At 39.9% G+C, this 26036-nt stretch overlaps 1 protein-coding gene across 1 annotated transcript in view; it reads right to left on the bottom strand.

Moving 5' to 3' along the window:
- Nucleotides 1–1008: 1008 nt before the first annotated feature.
- Nucleotides 1009–26036, bottom strand: part of CCDC93 (coiled-coil domain containing 93) — a 57523-nt gene continuing 32495 nt past the window's right edge. Inside the window, exons 13-23 of the mRNA XM_050900349.1 lie at nt 24555–24617; nt 24284–24357; nt 21029–21110; nt 18485–18556; nt 17296–17367; nt 16925–17033; nt 13559–13641; nt 8836–8873; nt 7326–7410; nt 3415–3528; nt 1009–2175 (exon numbers count right to left, since the gene is read on the bottom strand). Of these exons, the coding sequence (XP_050756306.1) occupies nt 2122–2175; nt 3415–3528; nt 7326–7410; nt 8836–8873; nt 13559–13641; nt 16925–17033; nt 17296–17367; nt 18485–18556; nt 21029–21110; nt 24284–24357; nt 24555–24617 (846 nt within the window). The 3' untranslated portion in view covers nt 1009–2121. The remainder of the gene's footprint in view (nt 2176–3414; nt 3529–7325; nt 7411–8835; nt 8874–13558; nt 13642–16924; nt 17034–17295; nt 17368–18484; nt 18557–21028; nt 21111–24283; nt 24358–24554; nt 24618–26036) is intronic.

Genomic DNA, 26036 nt, shown 5'->3' with positions numbered 1-26036 from the left:
TCATTCAAGTTATTTTTTTAGAAGTGCATGGTATGCAAATACATCACAGCTTGAATTCACAAACAGGTTATCTTGGTGCCAAAGTTAAATTACTTGATTTACAAATTACAAAGAAAGAGAATTACAGTTTTTATAGAGGGCAAAGTTTGTAGACATAAATAATGTTTCCTAATATCAAAGCTGACTACAGAAAGTCTGCAAGTAGCACTCAGTGCACATTTCCTTCTTTGAAGGAACTCTGAATGTGATTTTTTCCTTCTTTGAAAGTACTCAGAATGTAATTTCACCTTCATTATTTCACTAGCTCTAGAAGACTGACTTTTTTGAATAGATACAAGAGGAGCAGCCTGTATATATTCAGTCACTAACCAGTGTGGGGGAGTAAGGTACAAGCTGGACCAGTAGAACAGTTTTCTTTCCGTTTGTACTGAAGGAACAGGGAACGCGTTTCGGGTTGTCACAGAAACAGAGTCTCATTTATGAGAAGGTACATCACACTGAACCTAGTCTACCACAGTGCTGGTAGCTCACTGCATTTCACCGGGACAGAATGTCAACCGTCTCCTCACGCAAGGCTTAACAAATGCCTACGCCTCTCCATTTTCAATGCCTCAGAGTCTGCATAAATTCACATGCTAATATCAAACCTTCCATTGTATTCAAAAGGAGTGGAATCGGGTATTGTAGTGTGATGAACTTGTGCCGTCTCCACTGAGAATTCTCTATCATCTGAAGCAGATGCTTATGGAAGACAAATAGAACCTTCCATGGACCTCCTTTGCACATACCAGGTTTGATAGTTTGTGCCAAATACCAGAACACCAAGCTTACCAAAAGCAGCAAGAGAAAACAAAATGTTACCGATTGTTGTGACACATGAAAAAATTCTTATGAGTGAATATTGACACAACTCCTCTTTTAATACACTCGTAATTAAAAAGCGTATTAAGGCTTCTAAAGCAAGTTCCACCTTAAAAACACAATAGCAGAAGATCACTGGATTCCAAACATTCTTTATTTTATATTCGCCGCCATAGAAAGTAATTGAACCGCACTGTCATCAGTGTTATTGGGAAAAAAATAACATGGTTTTTCTTCTCCTGGAGATGCGATGTACATAAGAAGTCAGTCCAAAATCCTGATGTTAAGTACAAAAAGCAACTGTTTGACTTATAAAATTCTGTATATACAGATAGAAAAATGTTTCAGAAAGTGTTCCACAAAGTTTCTAAACTTTCAAGGGCAAATCTTCAGCAGGGTAAATAGGTCGTTGTCTTCAAAGGTGGGCGTCAGTTCATTTGAGCAGAATGTCTGAATCTTTATCTTCCTATATTACAGGTGACACAGACTTTGATTTTCATCCCAGCCAGGGATAACATGATGGTCCTAGTGATTAAGGTGTTTTTTTCCTGGAGCTATTAATTTAACAAGCGCACTCTCTCTATATAAAAATGAATTTTCAAAGAAATTTATACAACAGCTAGACTTTATAAAAATATAGATCTATAACTTTACACCAGGAATTACCCAAGGTAAGTTTCCATTTTCTTATGTCTTAACCATTAGAAATTCATTTTTATCCTTTGGAATCTTATCTATGGCTAGAGTGTAAATTAAAATAGTGTGAAGGTATTAGCTGGTGAAGAGAGTTTCAAGAATCTCATTCTGTGGGGTTTTTTTGGCCAAAATTAACAAACTACTGCATTCTGCAGTGCTCATCTTGTGGTACTGGACATATTACACAGTACATATCTACTTATTCCAGCATCTTGACCTAATTCAGCATTAAAACCCAAATAACAAAGATCCCCATTGTCCTTACTGCGGAAAAAAAATCCAACCCAAATAAATAAAATTAGACAATATTTCTATTTTGCTGTACTGTGTTAACTCTTTACTGTGTAGTGGAGGCAATAATGAATAATACAGCCATGTGAAGAAGGAATGTAAAACTGAATACATACTGGAAAAAACCAGACTTTTACAGCTGTGTGTATATATTTTTTTATATATATCTATATCTATATATATATATATCTACATTGCAGTTGTAACTGTCACCTCACAAAAGAGGTTCAATGGACTGAACAATCATCTATAAACTTCACCAGCTGGAGTTCTTCAGGAAGAACTAGCTTTCAGCTTGGACAGCAGCATTTCATTCTTACGACATTCCTGTTAACAGAAAGCAAACAGAGAAGGAGATAATTGCTCGTAACTCTGCTAGTTATATCTTCACATCAGCAAAACTAAACACTTTTCTTTTGAAAGGTCTCCAAAATCTAAAGTAGTCTGGAGCGAGTGATGAGCTGAAGAGAGTTCTGATTCATCCATAATGTTATTACAATGGTAATATTCATTAAACTTTATGACAGTCAAGCCAAAAGGAATGCTGCTTGACCATTCATCTAAAGTTGTTACAAGTAGCTAAAGCAAATCCACCTTTTTACTTATAAATTGAATCGATCTGAAATTGAGATTACTTTTAGGTGATCTAGAACTTCACGAGACAGTTTGCAAAAAAGTCAACGTTCAGGGAACAACTGTAGGTCAAGAAATATATTTACATAAGTACGTACCACCTGTTTTCAATACCACAACCATGACTTCATTTATTTTTAAGGATAGCAAGGTTGAGTAGAAGTTCCCTCACAAGGCAGTGGAAGAAAAATGGCTTATTTATGCCTCCACAAAAAAAAAATAAAAATAAAAATAAAATTCCACCTAACTTCTGCAACTAGGATGTAAAATCCTGTATGTCAGAAAAGCAGCTGAACAGTCCCTGTCATTCTCCCAGAGCACCTTGTCCGAAACAGGAAGGAACTGTCTTAGAACAAAGCAGGACAAATAACAGAAAGATGTTTTTCCTCAAACATCTGAAGCCAAATGACAATTTTGCCTGGCAGCACTGCTTTGTCATTCATTATCATGGAGACAATAATTAACAGAAGCACATTATGATGAAAAGCTTGGGAAAGGCTGAATCAATGAAGTGTTAAACAGTGCTTTCACAGTGGTTAGAAAACAAGGCTGGTTCCTAAAGGTATTTATAACTACTGAGACTCTGGATTCCCTCCCTTATTCACACACATTTCCACAACCCTCTTTGCTCCAACACCTAACTGCTCATAGATCTTCAAGAGATTCCATTTGGAAACCTAAATGTACAGCTTGCTCGGTAACAAATTATCCTTCCCCTGTAACAGGGAGGGGTGCTAGTCTATCAGTGAAAAAAGAATTTCCAGAATCAAATTCAGAGTCCAAGAATCATGTGGAGATAACCACCAAGAGACATGGTGAACATGGTGTGATAAGCATCATTATCAGGAAACCTTGTGCATATATTAATGCACAAGTCAAGCCAAAATGGGTCACTGAACACTTGACAGTCTACATTAGCAAAAATGTTCTTACCTCTTTAAATTCTTTCACTGTTTTAAAGTAAAGCCTCTGTTTCTCTAGAAGCTCTAAGTATTCATCATTCAACTGGTCTCGTCGCATTTTGTTTTCTTGCTTCTTCTTCTCCATCTGTTGGTATACAGGAAGGATAAGAGATCATACACTGTATAAGGAATACACACACACACTGTATAAGGAACAACTATCTATAATAGACAATAGGAGACAGATGCTTCATAAATGATACCCCTGGTGTGTGCTTTAAGTGCAACGCATGTTTAGGCCAGCTCTTAAAAAAAAATTAAAAACCTAATGCTGAAGTCTCAGTACCAGTGGCACTATAGGTAGCATTCGGAATTAAACTAAGGCTCATATCTCTGCAAGCCAAGAATCTTGCTCACTGAACAATCCTACCGCAATGATGACACAGTGAAATTAATTAACAAAAAAACCCAACCAAAACAAAAAAAAAGTGTTTTGGTGGAACCCCGAGATCTTGTTTTAGTTGTCTGTTAGTTGTATCAAACGGGGAGGCAGGAGACGTCTTTGCCTTTCTATGCAATGCTGTACTTGCCCAGACCCACACATAAGAAATCTCTTTTCTCCTGGTGCCAAAGTTGTGACAAACATAACTTAAGTCCCTAAACGTGAAGAGGATTGGTTCTTATTATACAACAGACTGCCTTCCTCTCAGGGGTAGTTCTAATGAAGTTCTTCCATCACAGACAAGCTTGCTGCCAGTCTAGAGAGTAAATGTTCCCTCCCTCCCTCTGGTGCTAGGGCACAACCACATAAAAAGCCCTATTGTATTCCTCTCCACCAAAATTATTTTTGCATTCTCTCTGACAGGCTTTTGTCTCCTAAATTTTGACAGGGAAAAATGCAATGCCAAAAACTGCAAGAATCCCCTAAAGCCCAAACAAGCAGGTAATTCCACAGCAGCAGAACTTGCTGCATTTCTAGATTTATGTATCAACATTGATCTTAGTGATTCTTATGCCTAAAAGAAATGAGCAGATCCCAAACCTTCCCTGAGTATGAACACTGCTAACAAGGTACGTCTCCTTTACAAAGCCAGCTGCCATCCAAAACATCAGGGAATCTCTCCTAACATAACTTATCAGGGCCAGTAGGTTTTTAAAGTTATGCTTGAGGAAGAAAAAGCATCAAATGTGTTAATGCAGAAAAAAGCATTATCACATGCGTCCCATTCCTTTACGATGAGGCTAAAAACAGCACTGCTAAAACATCTAGGAACTAGATTCTTGTGAAGAGATAAGGCCCTATTACTATCCTTTGATAAATTGCTTCCTTTATGCATGACTATGACAAGTCTCTCAACATACTCCTCTCAGTAGAAACTGGCCTGCTCTGTCCTCGGAAAGTCTCATGAGTATCTGTTATCACACTGAAATGCTTGTTCACAAGTTCCTCATTCTGGGTAACAAGTATGTCTGATTTCTCCTTAGGCCTCTTTTACGATGCAGTTACAATATGATGGGCTTTGAGAACTGAAATTTCTCTTCAGGTATAAGGTCTTCAGGGCTGTACAGAAAACAATTAAAGTGGATGTACTTTAAGAGTGAATCGTGAAACTGACTGCGAGCACTTCTAATGCACTGCAGACAGAAGTCAAATAGATAAGACTAAACCATCACGGGGATGAATAACCCTTGCAGTGTGCGACTAGCCTGTCTGTTGAAAAAGTCATCCAACAGACATTTCCTAGGTGAAGAATAAGAAAACCTTCCCTTTTGCTGCAGAGCTGTTCCCCAAGGAACCATGTGAATTGTTAAAACTTTCTTAGCATCCATTTGTTGTCAGTATCTTCACTGGCATTGAGAAATCAACTATTAGAAAGTACTGAATGATTATCTACTCTATCACTAACAATCAATTTTTTTCTCTCAATCGAGATAAGCTTAGCTTTTTAATTCAGAAACTCTTGTTTTTCTCCGTTAGTTGTAACTGCCAACTCCTGCTGATCCAGACAGCTACACCTAGGAATGAAATGTCACTTGTGAACTCTCTTCACAATATGCCAGTGGCCAAACTGCCAGTGCAGGAATACAGCACAAGTGATGGGAGCTGCCATTGCTTTCAGCAACTATCAGAGATGCTGAAGTTGTACTTTCCCCCAAAATAATGAGCCATCTGACATGATAGCTCCCATTCACTTCCCTCTCCCTTATCTGTACATGAAGCAGCTGAAACTTTTGATTCCATTTGAGAATACAGTAAGAGAGTCCAGAATGACTTTATGGACTTGAAAGATTTAAGAGTTCAATTGCAAGAACCTGAAGTAAGTCACAGCAGAGCTCTCAGTCTGCTTTCACTCCTTGCATTTGCTGTGCTGTTACCCATTTCTGTGTGCATAATGGAGGACAAAACAGAAAACAAAACGCTGAACTCCTGGACAGTTTCAGTTTGGAGCAGTTGCTTTCTGCAGCAATTAAAATAATGTCATTCTTCCAAAAGAAAGAAATGTAATTATCTTCAAGTTAATCTTCACTAGTCAGAATTGCACTGTTCTAAATTCTTTTCATAATCTGTTTGACGCTGAGTCACTCATTATGTCAACAGCCTTGAAGACAGAAAGATGATCCATACATACAACCAATATCACTGTTCTTTCTGCTGTCATTTTGTCCTCTCTGAAAATAAGAAGTCAAGCAAATAAAAATAGTTCATTGCAAAAAACGGCAATGAACTAGCCAGCTCTTTGAATGCAGCAATCTATAGTAAATGTCATGTATTTTTACAGTAGAGTTTATTAGTGCAAAGAGCTTTATTACAGCTTGAGTTGCATCCCGTTCTGGTTTTTCTATATACATATGCTTATGATATTTTGTACTTGAAGTTTCTATTTAGCTATTGAGATAAAACAGCCCAATACCTGGACAGAGTGTACTTTCAGTACACACTGTAGTATATATTGATTCATAGTCTATCATATTTCCATTTAAACTCAAATAAAGAACAGCTATAATCCACTACCAAGAATTTTCTGGCTCTACAGAGAAAAGAATCTCAGCCCCCCTTTATGGGACTTAGGAAAATATGAATACGTTCCCATATGAAAATAAAAAGAGTGAAACAACACAACAGCTACAAGTTATTAACTACCATTATCAAGAAGTACTTAAGCCTATCCATTGTATGCAAATATGCCTGTGGACAGCTTTACTTGGAGCCGCTGCGGGATCTCATGCTTGCATTGCCCCAAGACCGCTTAACACAAGTCCACTGAGGCTGTGCTTTTTACAAAATAGCCCCCAAATGTTACCAGAAGCAGTTTTGTCTTCTCTGAATGAAAAGTGGGGACCTGCTCACCCACAAACCCCTCTCACTTGCTATGTGGACACAACACACTCATCAGCAATGCTGAGCCTTTTCTAAATCAGGTTAAAAACAATAAGAACAACAAAAAAAAACACCTGAGTGGATTCAACAAGGTGTCAGATGAGCGCTGCAACTAGGACAAGGGAAGCTGATGGTTGGGACTCTGTGAGGCGCTGCTGACCCTCTTCAGCAGCAGAAAGCAGCTTCAATCAGCTCCAGCTGCCTGAGAAACCGTGCCTGAGACACAGGTCTGACTGCACCCACGCAATCCAAATGGAAGAACTCTCATTGACTTCAGGGATACATAGCTGTTTCAAGCATCTAAAAATCACTACACTGCCAATAACGAAGTTAAGGGGTATAAGGTTCCTGTCAGGAGAAAGGTGTTATAATACCTCTGTTCTACTCTATTCATTAATATTTTAGCGGTGAGAAGTTTCTTATGAATGTGAAAAGAAGTAATACTTGTTAGTTGCTTAATTTGCACCTCATGTAATGGATTTCTCCATGCACAGTTATTATCCAAGAGGCTTTTCTGAAATAATTCCCAGGTTCTAGCAAAGAAAGTGAGAGGAGTCTCAGACCTTCATTCGATTCTGTTTGATGCCTTCTACAATCTGCTCCATCTGTCGTAAAAACTGCTCACGAGAACCAGAAGATGCCATCGCTCTGGAAAGAAAAAAAAAAGATAACTGACAGGGATGTGGGACAACGTGTCTCATCTATAGTTGTCTTGCATATTTACCCATGTCCAAGAATTGACATTGCTTAGTGTTCTATGTAAAAATTCATCTTTTTAATCACTGATTTCAGGTAACAGTGCAGCTCTTCAGCTGGTATAAACTATCAAAGAGATTGGAACAGAGACTACAGAGCTCATGACAAGTGTTGTCCCTGTCAGTTCAAGTCTGTTCCTTTCTTTCATGTGTTGTACAGAAATAAATTGCTATTACCTAACCAAAAGCACAAACTTTTAAGAAAAGCAGCTGTTGTGAATATTAAGAAGGTGAGGAGAGGACTGGGAGATCAGCAAATATTCTAAAAAATAATTTCACGCCCTAATAGGGAAAGCCCAGAAGTAATTTTAGACTTGTAACATATGTTAAACAGATTAAGAAAAATAAACCAAAGAAAATACAATCCCACCGCACACCCACCCAACAAAAAAACCAATCCAAAACCCAGCTGTCAATTACAGTATTGGTTTCTACTGACTGGACAGAATCAAAAGGATCTCATCACCAAGCAAAACAGATCTACAATCCCTGCTGCAAAGGAAAACATCTGAAATACTTAATTCCTGGGTTTTGTTGTAATTAATAGTTTTGGATATCACAATAGGGAAAAAAAAAAAATCATTAAAAAAAATCAAAATTTCTGACCAAACACAGAAGGACACAGGTGTATAGAAGCAAGTAAAGAGATAATTACTCCGGAAAAAAAAAAGCAGCTTAGAATTTCACAACGGAATTATAAACAGATAGAATAGGAAGAATTGTTTAAATCTATTAAATGGCCATCTCCTCTCCCATGACTCTCCTGAACTGTACTGCTGTGACAAAATTTCATACTGGACTTTTTTTCTGAAGTTAAAAAAACACCACAGACAAAAATAAATGCCAGCTGCATCACAGACTGATATTTGACCTTGAACTTCCAAGGGAACCATGATTTTACCTAAAGACTTCACACTATATCAAAACCTTTAAATACAGAGTTAGTTTATAATAAACATGTCTGAAATATGTCCAAGTCTAATGTTTTGTACATAATGTAATAACCACAACTTCACAAAATGGAGAAAAATATTTAAATTAATGCCAAGAAAATTATGACCGAATGATTTCTTTCCACAACTGCAACTGAAGAGCCAGATATTAAAAACATATGTTTGCTATAAAAGGTAGGTAATTCCAAGTCTGTCATTCCCCAAACATTGGCTTAAACAGAATTAATAAACTACTTTATATAACAGTTTATGTTTATAAAAATTTCTAACGAATTTTTAGTCTCTGTAACTCATGCCCACTCCCATTTTTCCAACCAACCGTACTACTCATTGCAACTATCAAGAGAAAACGGACCATTACTTACTGATGAAAGTTGTCATGAATAGAATTCAGTAAGTTAACCTGTGAATTAGGGGAAAAAAAAAAAAAAAGAAAAGAAGAAAATATACATTTGTCCTTTCTCGTATGAGTTTTCACAGACAATAAAATGAAATTTAGTTAAAAAAATTGTCTATATAGATATTGCCCTGACAACCAGCCAGCTGTATGAAAATCACCATAAGCTTTCTTTCAGAAGAGAAACCACAATCCTTTTGTATTAGTAAAATCTATCCCAGTGGAGGAGCCACAGAAAGCAGAAGCAAGTCTTGGACCACAATTGAGATTTTTAATTTTACTGACACCCAATACCACTGAGAATTTTCTAGCATGATGACTTTCCAAACTAAAGCGATGAGGTAAAATGGCATATACATGTGTTCAACGTGTTGAAACTTGACATACAAGTAACTTATAGGTACTCATCCAGTGTTCAACAGTGACAGTGCACAAGCATATGTTCTGGCTATGTTAGGTTCACATAATTAGTCTTGTAGTGATAAAGCAGAACTGTTTCACTTGGGCATATCCCTGACTATGCTTACAAGCCAGACAGGATAGCAAATGAAGAAATGAAAAAACACCCCACCAGACAAAAGCAAAAAAACCCAAGCAAGAACTCCCCACCGCCCAGATTGTATTAAAAGTACTGAAGATGCTAGCTTTGAAGCCCTTAGCAGCATAGCTCTGTCAAGAAGCTGCAACTTAGCTCATCAGCCTAAGCAAAGCATTGCATCGGGGGGGATGGACATAAACAGAAAAACCTCCACTTTTGCTTCTGAGACTGGAACCAGTATCTCCACACAATACTGTAAAGACTCACCAAGCACTGCAGGAACAGCAGGTGAATTTCTGCACTGCTTTCATTGTGCAGGTGAGTTTTACAGGTTTCCAAACAGCCATGCATGTATTATATGTATTTTACAGGCTGTTAAAAGATGAACTTCTAAAAAGTACAGAACGGCATTTCACATGCATGGCTTCTACTTATAAGATACTAACATTGCACCGAATCAAGACAGAAACAGAAATTTATAACAGCATCACAGGAATATTTTGTTGCTCTCAGTATAAACTCCCCCAACTAATTAAACTATATATTGAATATTTTCTGTGTAACCACTTTTTATTTTTTTCTTGCTTTCTACATATTGCTGAGAGCACTAAAATTCACAAAGTAGCAATTACTGCCATTCTCTCTCTTGGCTCTGAATACTTCTTGCAAGTCTCCTGTGGTTAAACCTTCCAAGCAGTTTCTCCTTTTGATGAATATTTGAAAGTGTTCTGTACTAAACAAACCTAAGCGTTGCAAACAGAATCACTTGCCCCACTGCTATGGAAAGCTAAAATCTTCCATCTGAATGAGACAGCAGTAAGCACGTGCATGGCAGAATCACAGTCGTTCCTGACTTTACTTTGAAAAATTCAAACAAACAAATTCTGAACAGACTCCAAAGCAGCTAAGATGCTTAAGAATTTCTGTTACTTAGAGGAAAGAAATTATTGCATGAATCATCAATATTTGCCAAGTCCACATCCCTGCTTCAAGGTATTTCCAATAAGCATGCGTTTAAGAATATAATTACAGTTTATACCGCAAAACATTCAAGTCACGAAAATACTGCACAACTATTGCATAGTAAGACTACTGATGTGTTACATTATAAACAGTAAAATCAGTGTATAAACCCCAAAGATATTATGAAAAAATTAGTTTAAAAGCATTTTAAAAATGAATCTTTCACAAAATATGATTAAAATATGAACCATATTCACAAAGACCTTTCATGTCAGAACTATAACATTTATAGCCAAAATTCCACTGTATAACCATTCCTGCTATTGTTATTTTAAAGCAATTACGCTCAGCGTATTTTATGAAAGGGTTGGTTTTGCGAGGAGAAAAGAAAAGAAAAAAAAAGGACAACAAAAAGTGCAAGCATATTCCAGAAATCTTTGTGAGGCACAGATGCCAAAGGCATCTTTTGTACATTACTAGACAATATTTACTTGCTGAAACTTTGGTTCTAATATTAAAAGCAACACAGGGAAACCTCAGCTATATTATACATTTAACAAAGTTAAGACTGCATCAGAAGACATTCAGACCTCTCTCTTGTGACTAACATCAAGGTAAAAGAAACTCTTGATCAATTTATTTGTCTTTTGAAATTATATCCATGTAAGTGAAGCTTGGAACTGGGAAGAAAAAAAAAAACCCAGCCACCAACCAAAACCCGCAAAAAAGGCACTGAATTACATTGGCAAGAGTACTCCCAATTTCTACAACAATGAAATACATTCGCTCTGTATTCTGTCAGCTGTTTTTTATGTGCCCGTTTCAAAAAACAATCTCTGTATGCTTTTTAAATTTGCAGGCTTGCCCTCAAAATAAAAACAAACAAAAAAATCTGTATTAAACTCTAACCTAGGGGAGAAGTTAAAGTAATATGAATTCTACAGCTGCTATTTAATGTAGTATTTTAAATCTGGTCTATTGTTATCTGCAACCTGTTATGTTATATCTTACGAATACATTTCATCATTTGGAATAAGAAAATAAGAACAATGAAAGACCACAGCAAAACAAAGCATGTGATTGATAATCTTCTCACAGACTTAGGTAAGGCATCTGCCAGGACCGCTGGCAGCCATCATACCGCCCACTCTTGCCCAGGGATGCAAGTTTTACAGCTAGGGTTCCTGAATATTCAGTACGTAACTGACATTACATGGTATCATCATTGCTGGTTTGTAAGAAGTTGATGTCTGAAAAACTTTCAAGGAAAATTCTTAATGGTATTTTGAGGAGACGAAAAGGTAAGTTAACCACTAATGCCAAGATAATTTATTTGAGGATCTTAGGGATCATCAGGTAGAATAATTTTTAGAAACAGCATTGTCTCATGCTAAACTGAAACCTCTCCCAGAAATTAGGTATTTCGAGAGCACATGACAATCATCATCGCAGGTTAAAATTTGGTAAGATCCTGCTTTGTACTGATCACTGACCTAACTCAAAATATATATACACACATCAATAAGCCATAAGGCTCAATTCAGCGCAGAACTTGAGATGTTTTTACATATATTATTTACATGTGTTGTTAAATCATCTAGTCACAGAAGTTACTTTTAAATTTATTGGGATGCAGCTTGGATTCTGACAACATTCATAGAGCGGTATAATACTTTTCTGCAAAAGAAAAGGACCAGATCTACCCTGACACTGCAGTCAAGCCTTAAAATACTTCACTCAGGGTAAACTGGGGACAATTAAAGTTTAGAATGGCAGTATGAAAACAGTATTCTGGGTTGTGGGTTTTTTTTCCATCATCCTGGCCTCCAGAAAATCTGTAAGAAGCCCAGTCTTGTATGTTTGCCACAGGAAAAAGATATTATATCTCTGAGTATATCTCAGAGTAAGTTCGGCACAGAAGTAGAACATCGGTGAGCTTTCCAGCAGACTCACACGGAGCACTTTTCAAGGTTATCAAAACGAAAGCAAGTAAACTGTACTCAGTTACTGTAGAACTAAGTAGGAGAATCAGGAAGGGATGAAGTCATTTTTTTCCCCCACAGTTAACGTGCTCTTGTACATGCCTACCGTTATTCTATCCTGAAGGGCTGCTGTTTGCCAAAAGTTCCCCCTGCTCCCCCAACTACCTCTCTTCACAGTTCTACCACAGGTACAGTACATGCAGCATAGGTTAATTGTTAAAGAATGTTTCTGTATTTAATCCTATTCCTTCAGCAAGCAACTGTCAGGATGACACACCCTCTAAAGAAGCTACACAAATTAATGACCCTTCTGAATTGAAAAAACTGAAGACTATCTAGCACATATATTAGAATCAGCTGCTTAAGGGAAGGAAATGGTTGCTCATCATCTTCAAAAACAGGAGATAGTGTCTTTACATAGTCAGAATTTTGACTACTGCTTGTCTCACAAACTAAACAAATAATATATATAAGTAATGCAAAACTAACTAATCTGTTCTTATTAGAATAAACAGAGAAGCCTGAAGTATCAAAACATTATACGTTTTAAAATAAGTAATGTCATAATTTTTATCGAGTCTTGACTGCTCCTATTTCTCCACCTTTACTGAAGTCACATGCTTATCATTGCAAAAAAAAAAAAAAAATTGAAATCACTGGATTAAGTCATTCCCAAGAAAGAGGCGAACTCTATATAGTAGGGAGAGAAGGGATAGAAAAAACCAAGTCGCTTTCATGAAAACTACTCTTCTGATCCTGATCCAGTAAAAATCACCATCGACTTCAGTGTAGGCAGGCCCAGACCCTGAGGACTAACTCTGATATTGCTGACAGCAGCTGGAATTTACTCTCCAAAGTTACTGAATGTAGCATTGGTCCATACTAAAAGATATCGACCAAAAAGAGAAAGAGAGGGTAATTTCGTCCTGTGATACCAAGACAGAGATACTTGCTAATCAAATGTTACTCATGTTTCATGAACACAGTGAGTAGTTTAAACATGCTGTACTAATAGCACTTCTTTTACAACACGGACCATTTCCCCCTCAACTTTAGGACTATTCTTATGAATCAGTTGTTTCATTTTTACTTACAAAGACTGTTAACTCTGCTCTGACACAACTGAATATGGTGAAAGCCAAGTAAAAGCTCTTTATCCCCTTTTCCACAGACTGAATATTTAGAAAACAGTAATAACGTTTTCTTACCTCCTTTTCCAAATATACTTTCTTATCATCCAGTGTATTATAAAGAGTAAAGAACTGCTTCGTTTCTTTGTGAGTTGCTGAGACTGCAAACAAAAAAAGGGTAGAATAATAAAAGAGCATGAGGTGAATTGGAACCTGTAAAAATACTTCATAGGCTTTATATAATATACTTTTTGCCATCAATAATGGAACACACTCTTTAATACATTCTGGAAGAATATTCCCCCTTCATGTAAATCTCCAGCAGGGTTTGCAGCTATCAGATTTTATAAGAACAACACAGCTCAGTGTTTAAATTAAGCCTCAACTGCTGACAGTCCTTTATGCGAACAGATGTTGGCACTATCAGCTGTGCCTCCTTACCACTGTCTGTTCATCCTTCCTTCATAAGCTTTACCCTTACACCATACAGGCTGCTGTGCCGCTAACAGTTGCCCTCGCATAGCTTGCCCATGGTGGCGGAGAGGCACAGGCTTGGCAGGGACAGATGGGAAACAGATAATCTGATAGTACTGTGTGGGAAAAAAAGTGCATTATAATACATATTTCAAGCTACACATGTGCAAGATGCCCAAGAAAGCTTTTACTGTTTTAAAGCCTTTTTCTCCTCTTCTTACAATTTATTCATGCCGATAGAATTAAATAATACTTTCTTTTCAAATAATACTTTCTGGTTTAGGTGATTATAGCAGATGTTGGTCGTAGCTCGGTGGGGAAGGTAAGGCTCAGACAGACATGCATTCTCTTTGAGCCTACAAGGTGATGACTGATACTCAAATCTTCTAAGTGTTCATCTGTTCTTTAGTTCTTCAATGCCTAAGGAAACCTAAGATATTTGTGATTCCCAAGGAAAGAGTTCAACAGAGGACAGTTGACAAAAATTATTATGGTTAATATATTCAGCACTGTCTAGAATCCTGAACCTGGAAAAAACGTATGGGTTAAAGATAAACCTGAGTGAAACCATGCTCATTACATTAAACTCGAAAGGCTAACAAGTTGCCATCTTTAAATAAAACCTTTACTGAACTGATACACTGGACTAAGCTTTTGAATGGAACCATTTACAGACAGCATGACCTCCCTCCCACATTACAACGTCCTTGAACATCCAAATTTTTAAAGAAATTCCAATGTTTGATTTGTGCAATTCTGTTCTCCGGCTGAAGCCCAACAGCAACCCACAGCTCAAAACTGAATGTTTTAGTGACAGAAATCCAGCAGTGGCTACTTCAGCAGTAGTGAGATGTTGGGGACCAAAGAGCTTTCTCACTGCCACAGTATGATTGTGACACATGTTCTGCACATGCTGTAGCCTCAAGAAACATCCTGAGTACTGGGAGCCTGAAAGCACTGAGGAATTCAGGAAAGCCTGGGATAGGCTGACAAATTAGTAAGGGCTGTTCAGAATGTTCCACAAAGATTTTCCAAATGCTGAAATCAAGCTGCTTCTTGAAAAACTGCATGAACACAAGGATCACCAACAGGCTTACTTCAGGTGTGCTCTCTTAATTAGTTTGGTTTTTGCAGGACTGCTGCCAAATGGAAGAGGCCTTTCCCAAACCATTTCCTTCATGCAGCTCTTCCCTTTCTTGCAGCAGCTCTAGTAGTCACAGATTTTTTATGAGTGGATTCCACATACCAACTCAGAAGAAAACTTTTCAGGATTTCCACTGGGTTAGAAAGTTGTACCTGCTTATGGAGCCTTATGGGCACACACCAGAGCCCACGTAAGGTAAGACAGACAAGGAAGAGGAAGAAGGAGCCAATTGGCTCATTGATTCTCTTGAAACCACAGCTTAATGTTTTCAAGGGAAGAGGTTCAGTTAGGCCAAAAATAAAAGCACAGAATATTGGAACTTAAAAGCATTCTAGTACAGAATCACTGAGGTTGGAAGGCATTGCTGAAAGTTGTCTTGGCCAACACCCCTTGGATCAAAGTCCAAAAAACCAGGTTTTGGCAACTCTGAAGATCACCTGAATCTGGCTAAATGAAAAGCCTCTGAAAAATACCACAATTCACATAAAGACTTGCTAGAGATTTTCAGCTCATTTTTCCAAAAGCTTAGCCTGTACAACGCAGGTTCTCGGCCACGACCGAGCAGTGTGTTATCCTAAGTTACTACATATATTTTGTACTATAGAAAACAAAGTCCCATAAAATTTAAAGCATCTTAAATCTACACCCAAAGCTGCACAAGTCTCTTTGACCTTAATCTTTCTGTACTTCATATATAAATGAAGCCCCCATCTTCTGAGTAGGTAGATGCTCTGACCATAGATTATTTGTCTGAATTCACTTAGACATGACAGAGAAAACAATCTGTCGAAAACTTAACGCAAGACAACAAAGTTGTCTTTCTAGCTGGACTTGATTAAATAAACCGCATAGCACATAAGAAGCAAAGCAGAGGGAAGAAGTACTGGATTTGTACTCACTAAAGAAGTACATCTATACCATGCACTGAGTTAGACAACACAGATGGAAGACAGCACACAACTACATCACTAGAGATGCCTCATCAGGGCAAGGGATTTGAATCAAAGGTAGATAATTTTAGAACTGCTCAACCTTCAAGAGCTTGGTTCACACACATATTTAACAAATGCAGAATATCTTTAAAACATTAGCTGGTTCTTCTTGGTAGAAACTTATTTTAGCTTATGCTAATACACAAGCTACATTAAATATACACCAGTAAGTATACTAGTCTGTTATCAGTTTAATGGAACAACTTTAAAATTTTATTCAGTTTGCATGTTCCATACCATCCATGCACAGCAAACACATACCTATCCAAAAAGCAAACTGGGCACATTTCCCCATTTTATAACTTCTTATCATAAAAAAAAGTTAAAGACAATTTGCACTCTGATCCTACCAAGATATTGCAGGATATTTATAAATCAAAAATGAAAAAACCCAATCCCTTCAAGAAATTGCCTTTACTTTGTAGTTCTTGACATAGTTTGGTTCAGAACCAGATATCTGACGTCAGTGAAAACAATGCAAGCAATCTAATGTTACGAGCAATTAATTAAACATGACTCAAATTTACAGCAATCTCATTTGTAAATGGTGAATTAAGGACTTTCTAAACACACTGGTCATTAACCTAAATGACTGAACCTGTTGCAGACAAAGTTTACTCCAGAGATCTTGTGCACCAAGTTTCAGCCTCAGGAAAATTCTTATAGCCAGCTTATAAAACCTTGAAAATAGACTGTATACCATAAATACCAAAAGACCCTTAAAATACCACAAAATTAGCAAGTGCTGTTGTTACATGCCATATGCTTAAAATGCAACTGCCCTCCTTTCAGGGCTTTAGCCTTCAGCAGGATGCTCCTGCTTGATATACATACCCTGACTGTAAAGTTCAATAAATCTCTTCTGATACTGTGTTAGCTCAGCTCGGCTGGGTACTTCATCAATCTTGCGTTGCAAAATGGCTATTTCTCTGTTTCTTCGTGCCTGAATAGAAAGTTAGGAGGGGAGAAAACAAAGCCTCTTCTTGTTCTCTTCTTAAAATGGATGAAGCCCCCCAGCAATATTTTGTTACTAAATAATTAATTTAAAAAAAAAAAAAAAGCGCGTTGGCTGAGGCTCAATTTTTTTTGTAATTGATTTGTGACAGAAAAACTTTTAAAAATTAGAACAAAAAAAGTATTAGAAGTTACAAGATAAGAAAAATGTCAATAATTTTGTACAAGTAAATTTACAAAGAGTTACTCACCAATAGCAGCCGGATCTTTTGAAGTTTATCTTTCTCAGTTTTGTACTGCTGTTCTATAATCTTATTCGGCTCCTAGAATTCAAGAAGCCAAAACAATTGTGTATTACAGTAACATGAGAACTGCAGTGCAAAAATGTGCAGACTGGGTTTGTTTTCTGTATTTGTCTATCTTCCATTTAATGGCTCCCACGATAACACCACCATTTGCTGTTATTTTTTTTTAATAACGATTCATAATCTGCATTAAAAACTGACATCTTTTACTGTAAACAAGTGCATTTTGCTAGCTTTTAAGCCTTCGATATTTTAGTTTTTAAGATTTGTCAATAGTTTTTCCACTGCTTTACAACAGTCACACTTTAAATGAAGATATGTATTGGAAGATTGTCTGTACTCCTTGTCTGAATGTTTATACTTTGAATCAGTGGTGGGGTTAAGGATAAACATGGCCCAGGACAGAACATAAACCCTCTGACATGTATGCTAGATTTCCTGGATTGTGGACTTCAGATAATTTTTTCTTGTTTAAAAATTTAAAATTTAGGTTTACATTTTAATTTTTTCATGCTGTATTCAGAAGAACAGCAACATCATAGAACCTGTAATCTACCTCATTTCAGAGGCATAAATGTATCAAATGTTTACCCACTGAAAATACAAGTCATTCAAGCTTTTCCTTTTCTGTTCATTCATTATTCATTGCCATCAGTCTGGATGCACTTGGTTAAAGCCTAACTTCTGACAGCTGCTCACGGCATGCAATGTACTGAGCCACTGAAAACTTGTGCTTTCATCCTTCAAATGAATCCACTTTTAAGAAAAAAACCACCAAAACAAACATGCTTTCTGAGGAAGACCTGGTTTTGTCAGAGGTATGCACTGCTCTTAACACAACATCCAGAGATTCTTCTCTGGTACTACAAAGAAAGAAATAAAAGGCACAAAAGCATCTATGAGTTAGCTCCGTGGATTCTGCAAGAATAATGAAGGATACTACGGCTATTTTGTGTCTACTGTATTTCTACGATTATTAGCCTGAACTGTGGCTTTACTAGTGGGGGAGAACAGAATTTTTCAGAGATTGCGACAGATACTTCAATGCTTACGAGAATGAACCAAAAGTCAGAAGGACCTAAACCACCATTTTAAAACACAAATTGAAAATAGAAACTTAGACCTTTGCTATTACCTGTTCCTCCCCATTTTCCACTGCCTCAGCTTTCAAATTCTCGATATTTTGTTGAAGTCTCTCCATTTCTTCCTTAAAAAAAAAAAAAAATGTTGCTTTTAACTGAGAGCTATCCTCTTAACAGGGGAGAGCAGGAAGCTTGACAACATACACTTCTAACACAAAATTGTGGAGCTGACCACACACTTTACATTTAAATTTGTAAGATTAAACAGCATTCCCTGCTTAAGGGTAAGGCATCCTTTATTACTCATTACATAAAACTGTCTGCTTTTATCAAACACAGGAACAGATTTATTTCTTACTTACAAATATACTAGATCCAGCTAAGACAACTAATGAGTCACATGGAAAATGAAACTGAGGAAGCAACGGAATATTACAATAGCAACAGCACAACATGGGACTGCAACATACGGCATTCGTAAAAAAATCAACGAACCTAGTTACTTGCAAGGTAGTTTCTATTACAATCCTTTAGAGCTTTCCAAAGGCGTACGTACAGGAAAATGAGGTTCCTAGGCTCAGTCTATGCCTCAGGGCACTATTTCTTTTTACTTCTTTTCATTCTATTAAATCCCATCCACTATTGTTTAAATAGAAGAAAATGAAAACAATTCTCTCCCATCATATTTCTAGGCAGTCCATAAACACAGCAGTAAACAAGACAGCAAAACATAGCAATTAAGCAGTAAAACTGAAAACTGCAATAGCTTCATCTCAGTCTGTATTAGGTTTGTGTGGCAAGGTTTTGGTAGCGGGGGGGGCTACAGGGGTGGCTTCTGTGAGAAGCTGCTAGAAGCTTCCCCTATGTCCAATGAAGCAAATGTCAGCCGGCTCCAAGATGGACCTGCCTCTGGCCAAGGCCGAGCCCATCAGCGATGGTGGTAGCGCCTCTGTGACAAATTTAAGAAGGGGGAAAAGTTACTGCACAGCAGCAACTGCAGCCGGAGAGAGGAGTGAGAATATGTGAGAGGAACAACTCTGCAGACACCCAGGTCAGTGAAGAAGGAGGGGGAGGAGGTGCTCCAGGCGCCGGAGCAGAGATTCCCCTGCAGCCCCTGGGGAAGACCATGGTGAGGCAGGCTGTCCCCCTGCAGCCCATGGAGGTCCACGGTGGAGCAGATATCCACCTGCAGCCCGTGGAGGACCCCACACTGGAGCAGGGGGATGCCCGAAGGAGGCTGTGACCCCGTGGGAAGCCCGCGCTGGAGCAGGCTCCTGGCAGGACCTGTGGCCCCGTGGAGAGAGGAGCCCAGGCTGGAGCAGGTTTGCTGGCAGGAGTTGTGACCCCGCAGGGGACCCGCGCTGGAGCAGGCTGTTCCTGAAGGACAGCACCCCGTGGAAGGGACCCACACTGGAGCAGTTTGTGAAGAACTGCAGCCCGTGGGAAGGACTCACATTGGAGAAGTTTGTGGAGGACTGTCTCCCGTGGGAGGGACCCCACGCTGGAGCAGGGGAAGAGTGTGAGGAGTCCTCCCCCTGAGGAGGAAGGAGCGGCAGAAACAGCGTGTGATGAACTGACCCAAACCCCCGTTCCCCGTCCCCCTGTGCCACTTGGTGGGAGGAGGTAGAGAATGCGGGAGTAAAGTTAAGCCCGGGAAGAAGGGAGGGGTGGGGGGAAAGCTTTTAAGATTTGGTTTTATGTCTCATTATCCTGCTCTGATTTGACTGGTAATAAATTATTCCCCCTCCCTCCCCCCGCCCCAGTCGAGTCTGTTTTGCCCGTGACGGTAATTACTGAGTGATCTCCCTGTCCTTATCTCGACCCACGAGCCTTTCGTTTTATTTTCTCTCCCCTGTCCAGCTGAGGCGGGGAGTGATAGAGCGGCTTTGGCGGGCACCTGGCATCCAGCCAGGGTCAACCCACCACACAGTCTTGTCTCTTTTGGTGGGTTGCTCCAAAGCTAGGGGCCTTCATGAAGCCCTCCTCTTTGGCACTGTACCACTCCTCAGGTCACTGTTGGCTGCATCATCCAAGAAGAGACAATCCATTTCAGGCTGTGAACAGCACAGGTGGGTATCTAGTACAGCCCAATCTCAAACTTACATTTTGGTGCTCCCTGTCAACCCACCCCAAGTTGCACTCAGCAGAATGGTAATGGGAATGAAAAGAGCCACAGCTGTGACCAGTACAAGGCTAATCTGGCATTATATGTCTAGGAACTGCCCTGTATTAAAGAGTTCCAGGCACAACAGAACATTGAAGGCCACACTAATTCAGATGCCTTGGCAGCCTCCCTTACACCTCCCTGCTTCAGGGCAGGAGGCAAGTCCTTCTGGTTAATGCAGTTCCAACCTTCTTTGTCATCAGCCTTGTTGCAGATATGATACACTGCAGAACTGGGCAACTGTCCATAATTCTGCTGCAAGTCAAGCTGGTGGCAATATTCAATATAAACCTGGAAATACTAGTAAATGAGGGGAGCAGGGGGGGGCATGCGACAGATGGCAGACAGGGACACACAACAACAAATCAGAAAGAAGTATAATGCTTATTTACCAAGTTTTAAATGAAACCTTATATAAGAAACTAAAACTTACCCTACAATGTGCTTTGAACTCTTGCTCCTGGCTTTTTAGGTTTTCATTCATGGCCACCAGTGCTCGCAGACTCTGTAATATGCTAAATTTGAAGATCCAGTAAACCACATTAGATTTTTAGTTTCTAATTTAAACAGATGGAGAACTAAAAGACATTAGAACAAGCTTAGTTCTAAATAAATTTCCGATAGAATCTGTGTAAATTAAAAACCCAAATATCACCGCTGATATACCAAGGTCAAAATAAAAATGTAGTATTACACTGAGTATTTCGATGGTTTTGCTATGTTCTGACCTCATTATTGTGGAAGTTTTGAGAGAAACTCCTATTTAATTTATAGAATCATAGAATGGTTTGGGTTGGAAGGGACTTAAAGATCATCTAGTTCCAGCCCTGCTGCCATGGGCAGGGACACCTCCCACTAGACCAGGTTGCTCAAAGCCCCATCCAGCCTGGCCTTGAACACTTCCAGGGAGGGGGCAGCCACAACCTCTCTGGGCAGCCTGTTCCAGTGCCTCACCACCCTCACAGTGAAGAATTTCTTCCTTACATCTCACCTAAATCTACACTCTTTCAGTTTAAAGCCATTAGCCCTTGTCCTATCACTACATGCTCTTGTAAAAAGTCCCTCTCCAGCTTTCTTGTAGGCCCCCTTTAGGTACTGGAAGGCTGCTATAAGGTCTCCCTGGAGCCTTCTCTTCTCCAGGCTGAACAACCCCTACTCTCTCAGCCTGTCTTCATAGGAGAGGGACTCCAGCCCTCTGATCATCTTTGTGGCCGCCCTCTGGACTCGCTCCAACAGGTCCATGTCCTTCTTACGCTGGGGGCCCCAGAGCTGAATGCAGTACTCCAGGTGGGGTCTCATGCGAGCGGAGCAGAGGGGGAGAATCACCTCCCTCAACCTGCTGGTCATGCTTCTTTTGATGCGGTCCAGGAAATGGTTGGCTTTGTGGGCTGCAAGTGCACATTGCCAGGTCATGTTGAGCTTCCAGCCCCTCCTTGTTGGTGAGAACAAGGTCCAGCACAGGACCTCTCCTCATTGGCTCCTCTATCACTTGGAGAAGGAAGTTGTCATCAACACATTCCAGGAACCTCCTGGATTACTTATGCTCTGCTGTGTTGTCCCTCCAACAGATATAGGGGTGGCTGAAGCTCCCCATGAGGACCAGGGCTTGCAAACATGAGGCTGCTCCTATCTGTCTATAGAGGGCCTCATCCGCTCAGTCTTCCTGGTCGGGTGGCCTGTAGCAGACCCCCACTATAATGTCACCTGTCCCTGCCCTCCCTTTAATCCTGACCCATAAGCTCTCGGCCAGCTCCTCATCCATGCCCAGGCAGAGCTCCATGCCCTCCAGCTGGTCATTGACATAGAGGGCAACACCCCCTCCTCGTCTCCCCTGCCTGTCCTTCCTAAAGAGCCTGCATCCTTCCACTCCAACACTCCAGTCATAGGAGCCATCCCACCACGTCTCTGTGATGCCAATAAGATCATAGCCCTGCAGGCACATGCACATCTCTAACTCCTCTTGTTTATTGCCCGTGCTATGTGCATTTGCACAGAGGGATTTAAGTTGGGCCCCTGATGAAGCTGACTTACTGGCTGGAGTGGCTGGAATTCCTTTGTGCTGCTCTTCAGGTGCTCTCCTGCTGACCTGTGATCTTTCTCCAGGCATCTACGGCTGGCACTGGCATCAAACTGGTAGGAGTGGGATGGATTGAAGTTCCCCTCCCCCAGCAACTTTAGTTCTAAGCCCTCTTCACCAGCTTGGCAAGCCGATGACCAAAGATGCTCTTCCCCTTCTCTGACAGATGGACCCCATCAGCCCCCAGTAGACCAGGTTTCTCAAAGTGAGTCCCATGGTCTAAGTAGCCGAACTCCTGGCTGTGGCACCAGTCCCGTAGCCATTTGTTGATTCGCCAGATTAGACTGGCCCTTTCAAACCCCTTCCCTTTGACCAGAAGGATTGATGAAAAAACTGCCTGTGCTCCAGAGTCCCTTACTGCCGCTCCCAGGGCTCTGTAATCCTTCTTGAGACTCCTCAGACTGCTCCCGGCTGTATCACTGGTACCCACGTGAAACAACAGCAGTGGATAATAGTCAGTGGACTGTAAGAGGCTTAGTAATCTCTCGGCGACATCCCTGATACGAGCCCCCGGTAAGCCGCACACCTCTCTAGAGAGTGCGTCAGGTCGGCAGATGGGTGCCTCCGTACCTCTCAGAAGACAGTCGCCTACTACTATCACTCGTCGCCTTTTCTTAGTTGCGCTGGTTGTTACATGGGGAGCAGATCGGGCTGCCTTACTCAGATCCAGCATCTCTCCTGATGTGATGGGTCTTTCCTCTTCAGTCTGCAGAGCAGTGAAGCAGTTCTGCAAGGGCACTTGGGGCTTCGCGGGAAGTCTCTTCCTCCTGCAGGTCCTTGCCATTGCAAGCTTCCATTCTTCTGCATTATTGGCCCCCCTCCCCTCCGCGTGTGCCGGTGAGGGAGTTTTTGGCTGTTTGACCGTGGGCTGTGGGTCCACTGCAGACTGCGCTTGGAACCAGCTATCTAACTCCTTCTCAGCCTCCCTGATGCTATGCAGCCTTCTCACTGCCTCCTGCGGCTCAGCCACCTGCTGCTGAAGGTCCTCCACCTGGGCACACCTTTTGCAGGCAGGTCTGCTGCCCATCCCTGCCCCAGGAGAAAGGTTCAGGCACTTCCTGCAGTCTGAGGTCTGCGCTGCAGCCTCTCCCTTCAGCAGCTCCATCTGAGTGGAGGCACCAGCCACTGCTGGGGTGGATGGTGCAGACCCCCCAGCCAGAGCTGCGGCCTTTGCTCTCAGACGAGTTCCCGCCATCCTGCCTTGAGGGTCAGGTAGGATGAGTGCCCTTGGCCTGCGCAAGTGGTCACAGAACGGTGCCCGGTTTCTGGGTTATGTGGACTTCCAGTCTCTCCACTCAGCCAGTGGAATGCCTCTGTGAGATGAAGGCTTCAAATATGAAGAAAATACATCAGGAAGGCCTCATCTACTTATCAAATATGTCTAGGGTTCTTCTGCTTTAAACACCTACAATTATTTTCAACTAGATTGACACTTTTCATTCTGACTGAATACTATGCTAATATTTTCCTGTCTTTGGAAAGCAATCCAGAGAATTATTTAATTTTTAAATTTTAGTTATTTGTTTAGGTTGACAAAGCAAGAAACATTGAATGATTCATTTAAAACCATCATTTTTCAGAATTTCAAAGGTCACAAAGGAAGAAACTTACCTAGAATCTGCTTGGGATTCTATTGTTTCTAAGGCTGCCAATTCCTTGTCCAGCTTTTCACTGTAACTCTTAACCTAAGGGTTGCAATTAATAATAAATTGAAATACACTTCCACACATAAAATGATTCATGGTACTTAACTGTCCCACACCATGGGATCAGTGAGTTAAGTTGTCAAACACCTTCACCATTTAATACATCCCTCTACACACAGAGCTTCTCAAAAATGATTCAGCTAGAATCAGTACACAGCAAAACAAAGAAAGATTACCTCAGTTAACGTCTTTTTTGCTTCAGTACATTTTGCCTGCAGATCAGTACATTTCGCTTGCAACTATTACGAAAGAGAAAGGAAAGAGTTTGATTCAATATTCATGCTAATTACACCTGTAATGGAGAATAGCAATATTTGAGCTGTTAATAATGGTTGTCTATTAAACAATAGGCCAACCATCACAAACACTGTCTTTTCTTGTCATCTACTCTGGGAGCATTTGATTGCAAGAATTCTGATTGAATACTTAATTAATAACAGCAAACTTTTTCCACCTGACCTTCTAGATGTATTAGGTCCCAGAATAAACAGCAGCTTTTACAAAATGGATGCCAACAGAATGGTAACTTATTGGATAGAATCTCTGCTAAATTGCTCAAAGTTATTTAGCCTGGTTATATTGGTCTAGTTTCACACCAGGCTAAGAGAGTCTTCTCCAAGTAAGTTAGGGTGATTCAAGACTTGCATAAAAGCGCCATGGCACCATACCATAGACATGTCCATATCAAATAAGCAAGCTGGTTTATGATTTTCTTTTGTGTAACTATGGAAAGTCTAGTAAGAAGGCAATTAGCAAAATGCCACTGGACATTTCACTTGTCAAATAATTTACAGAGGCTAATTTTAGAAGAACACCCTTCTTTAAAGTCCTTATGATTTAAGATAACATTGCAAATAGTAACAACAAAAATGGGACATGGGTTACAAAAGTGGAGCAGAAGTGTTGCAAACAAAGAAATGCAAATTTGGCTTTCTGCTCCACTTCTTTTCATGCTGGTTTAGTTTGCTGTTCACAACATGGAGCTGTGACTCAACACTCCACTCATCCCTTTCCACAGCCGAATTTATAAAAAGAAAGCTTTTTCATTGTTTTTCATATTTTTCACCAATAATTCACTAATAGACTGAATTCTAATTAGTTGAAAAAAAAAAATACATAATTTAAGCCTGCAGTCCACATCTCATGAAAATTGACATAAAGATTAAAGAACTATTTGTTATGAGAACTCTTGCTGAAACTTCCTGCAGTATTGAAGCCAGAATTTCACAAACATTTTTTAAAAAGGGGTCTTGACTGTCACTGATTTCAAAAGCTGTCTTTGGCAAGTGGTAAAAAAATTTCAGCCAGGAAATTTTTACTTTACTGAAGTGATAAAAAGATTATATTTGGCTTATAGCTGTCAGTACTTTTTTCCCGTATAAGAACATGGCACTGTGACTGTTATGTACTGGAAATAAGCAACAGAGAATTAAAGGGCCCTCAACCGTTAAAATGGCAATTAGCATGATAACAGATTTAGAAAATACTTAAGTTTTCCTGTGGATTATGAAGTTTGTTTGGCTGTTAAAAGTAGATCTGTAACGAAGTAAGGACTCTTACCAATTTTGTGTGGTCTACAACCATGTTTCCTCCCCACCCCAAACTGCTTTCTTCTTCTCAGCAGTACGTGGAAAGCAAGCAAATACATTCATTCATAT

This window comes from Gymnogyps californianus, chromosome 7 (genome assembly GCF_018139145.2).
Source record: "Gymnogyps californianus isolate 813 chromosome 7, ASM1813914v2, whole genome shotgun sequence".
Taxonomy (NCBI): Eukaryota; Metazoa; Chordata; class Aves; order Accipitriformes; family Cathartidae; genus Gymnogyps; species Gymnogyps californianus.
This window is presented reverse-complemented; position numbering and strand designations above follow the sequence as displayed.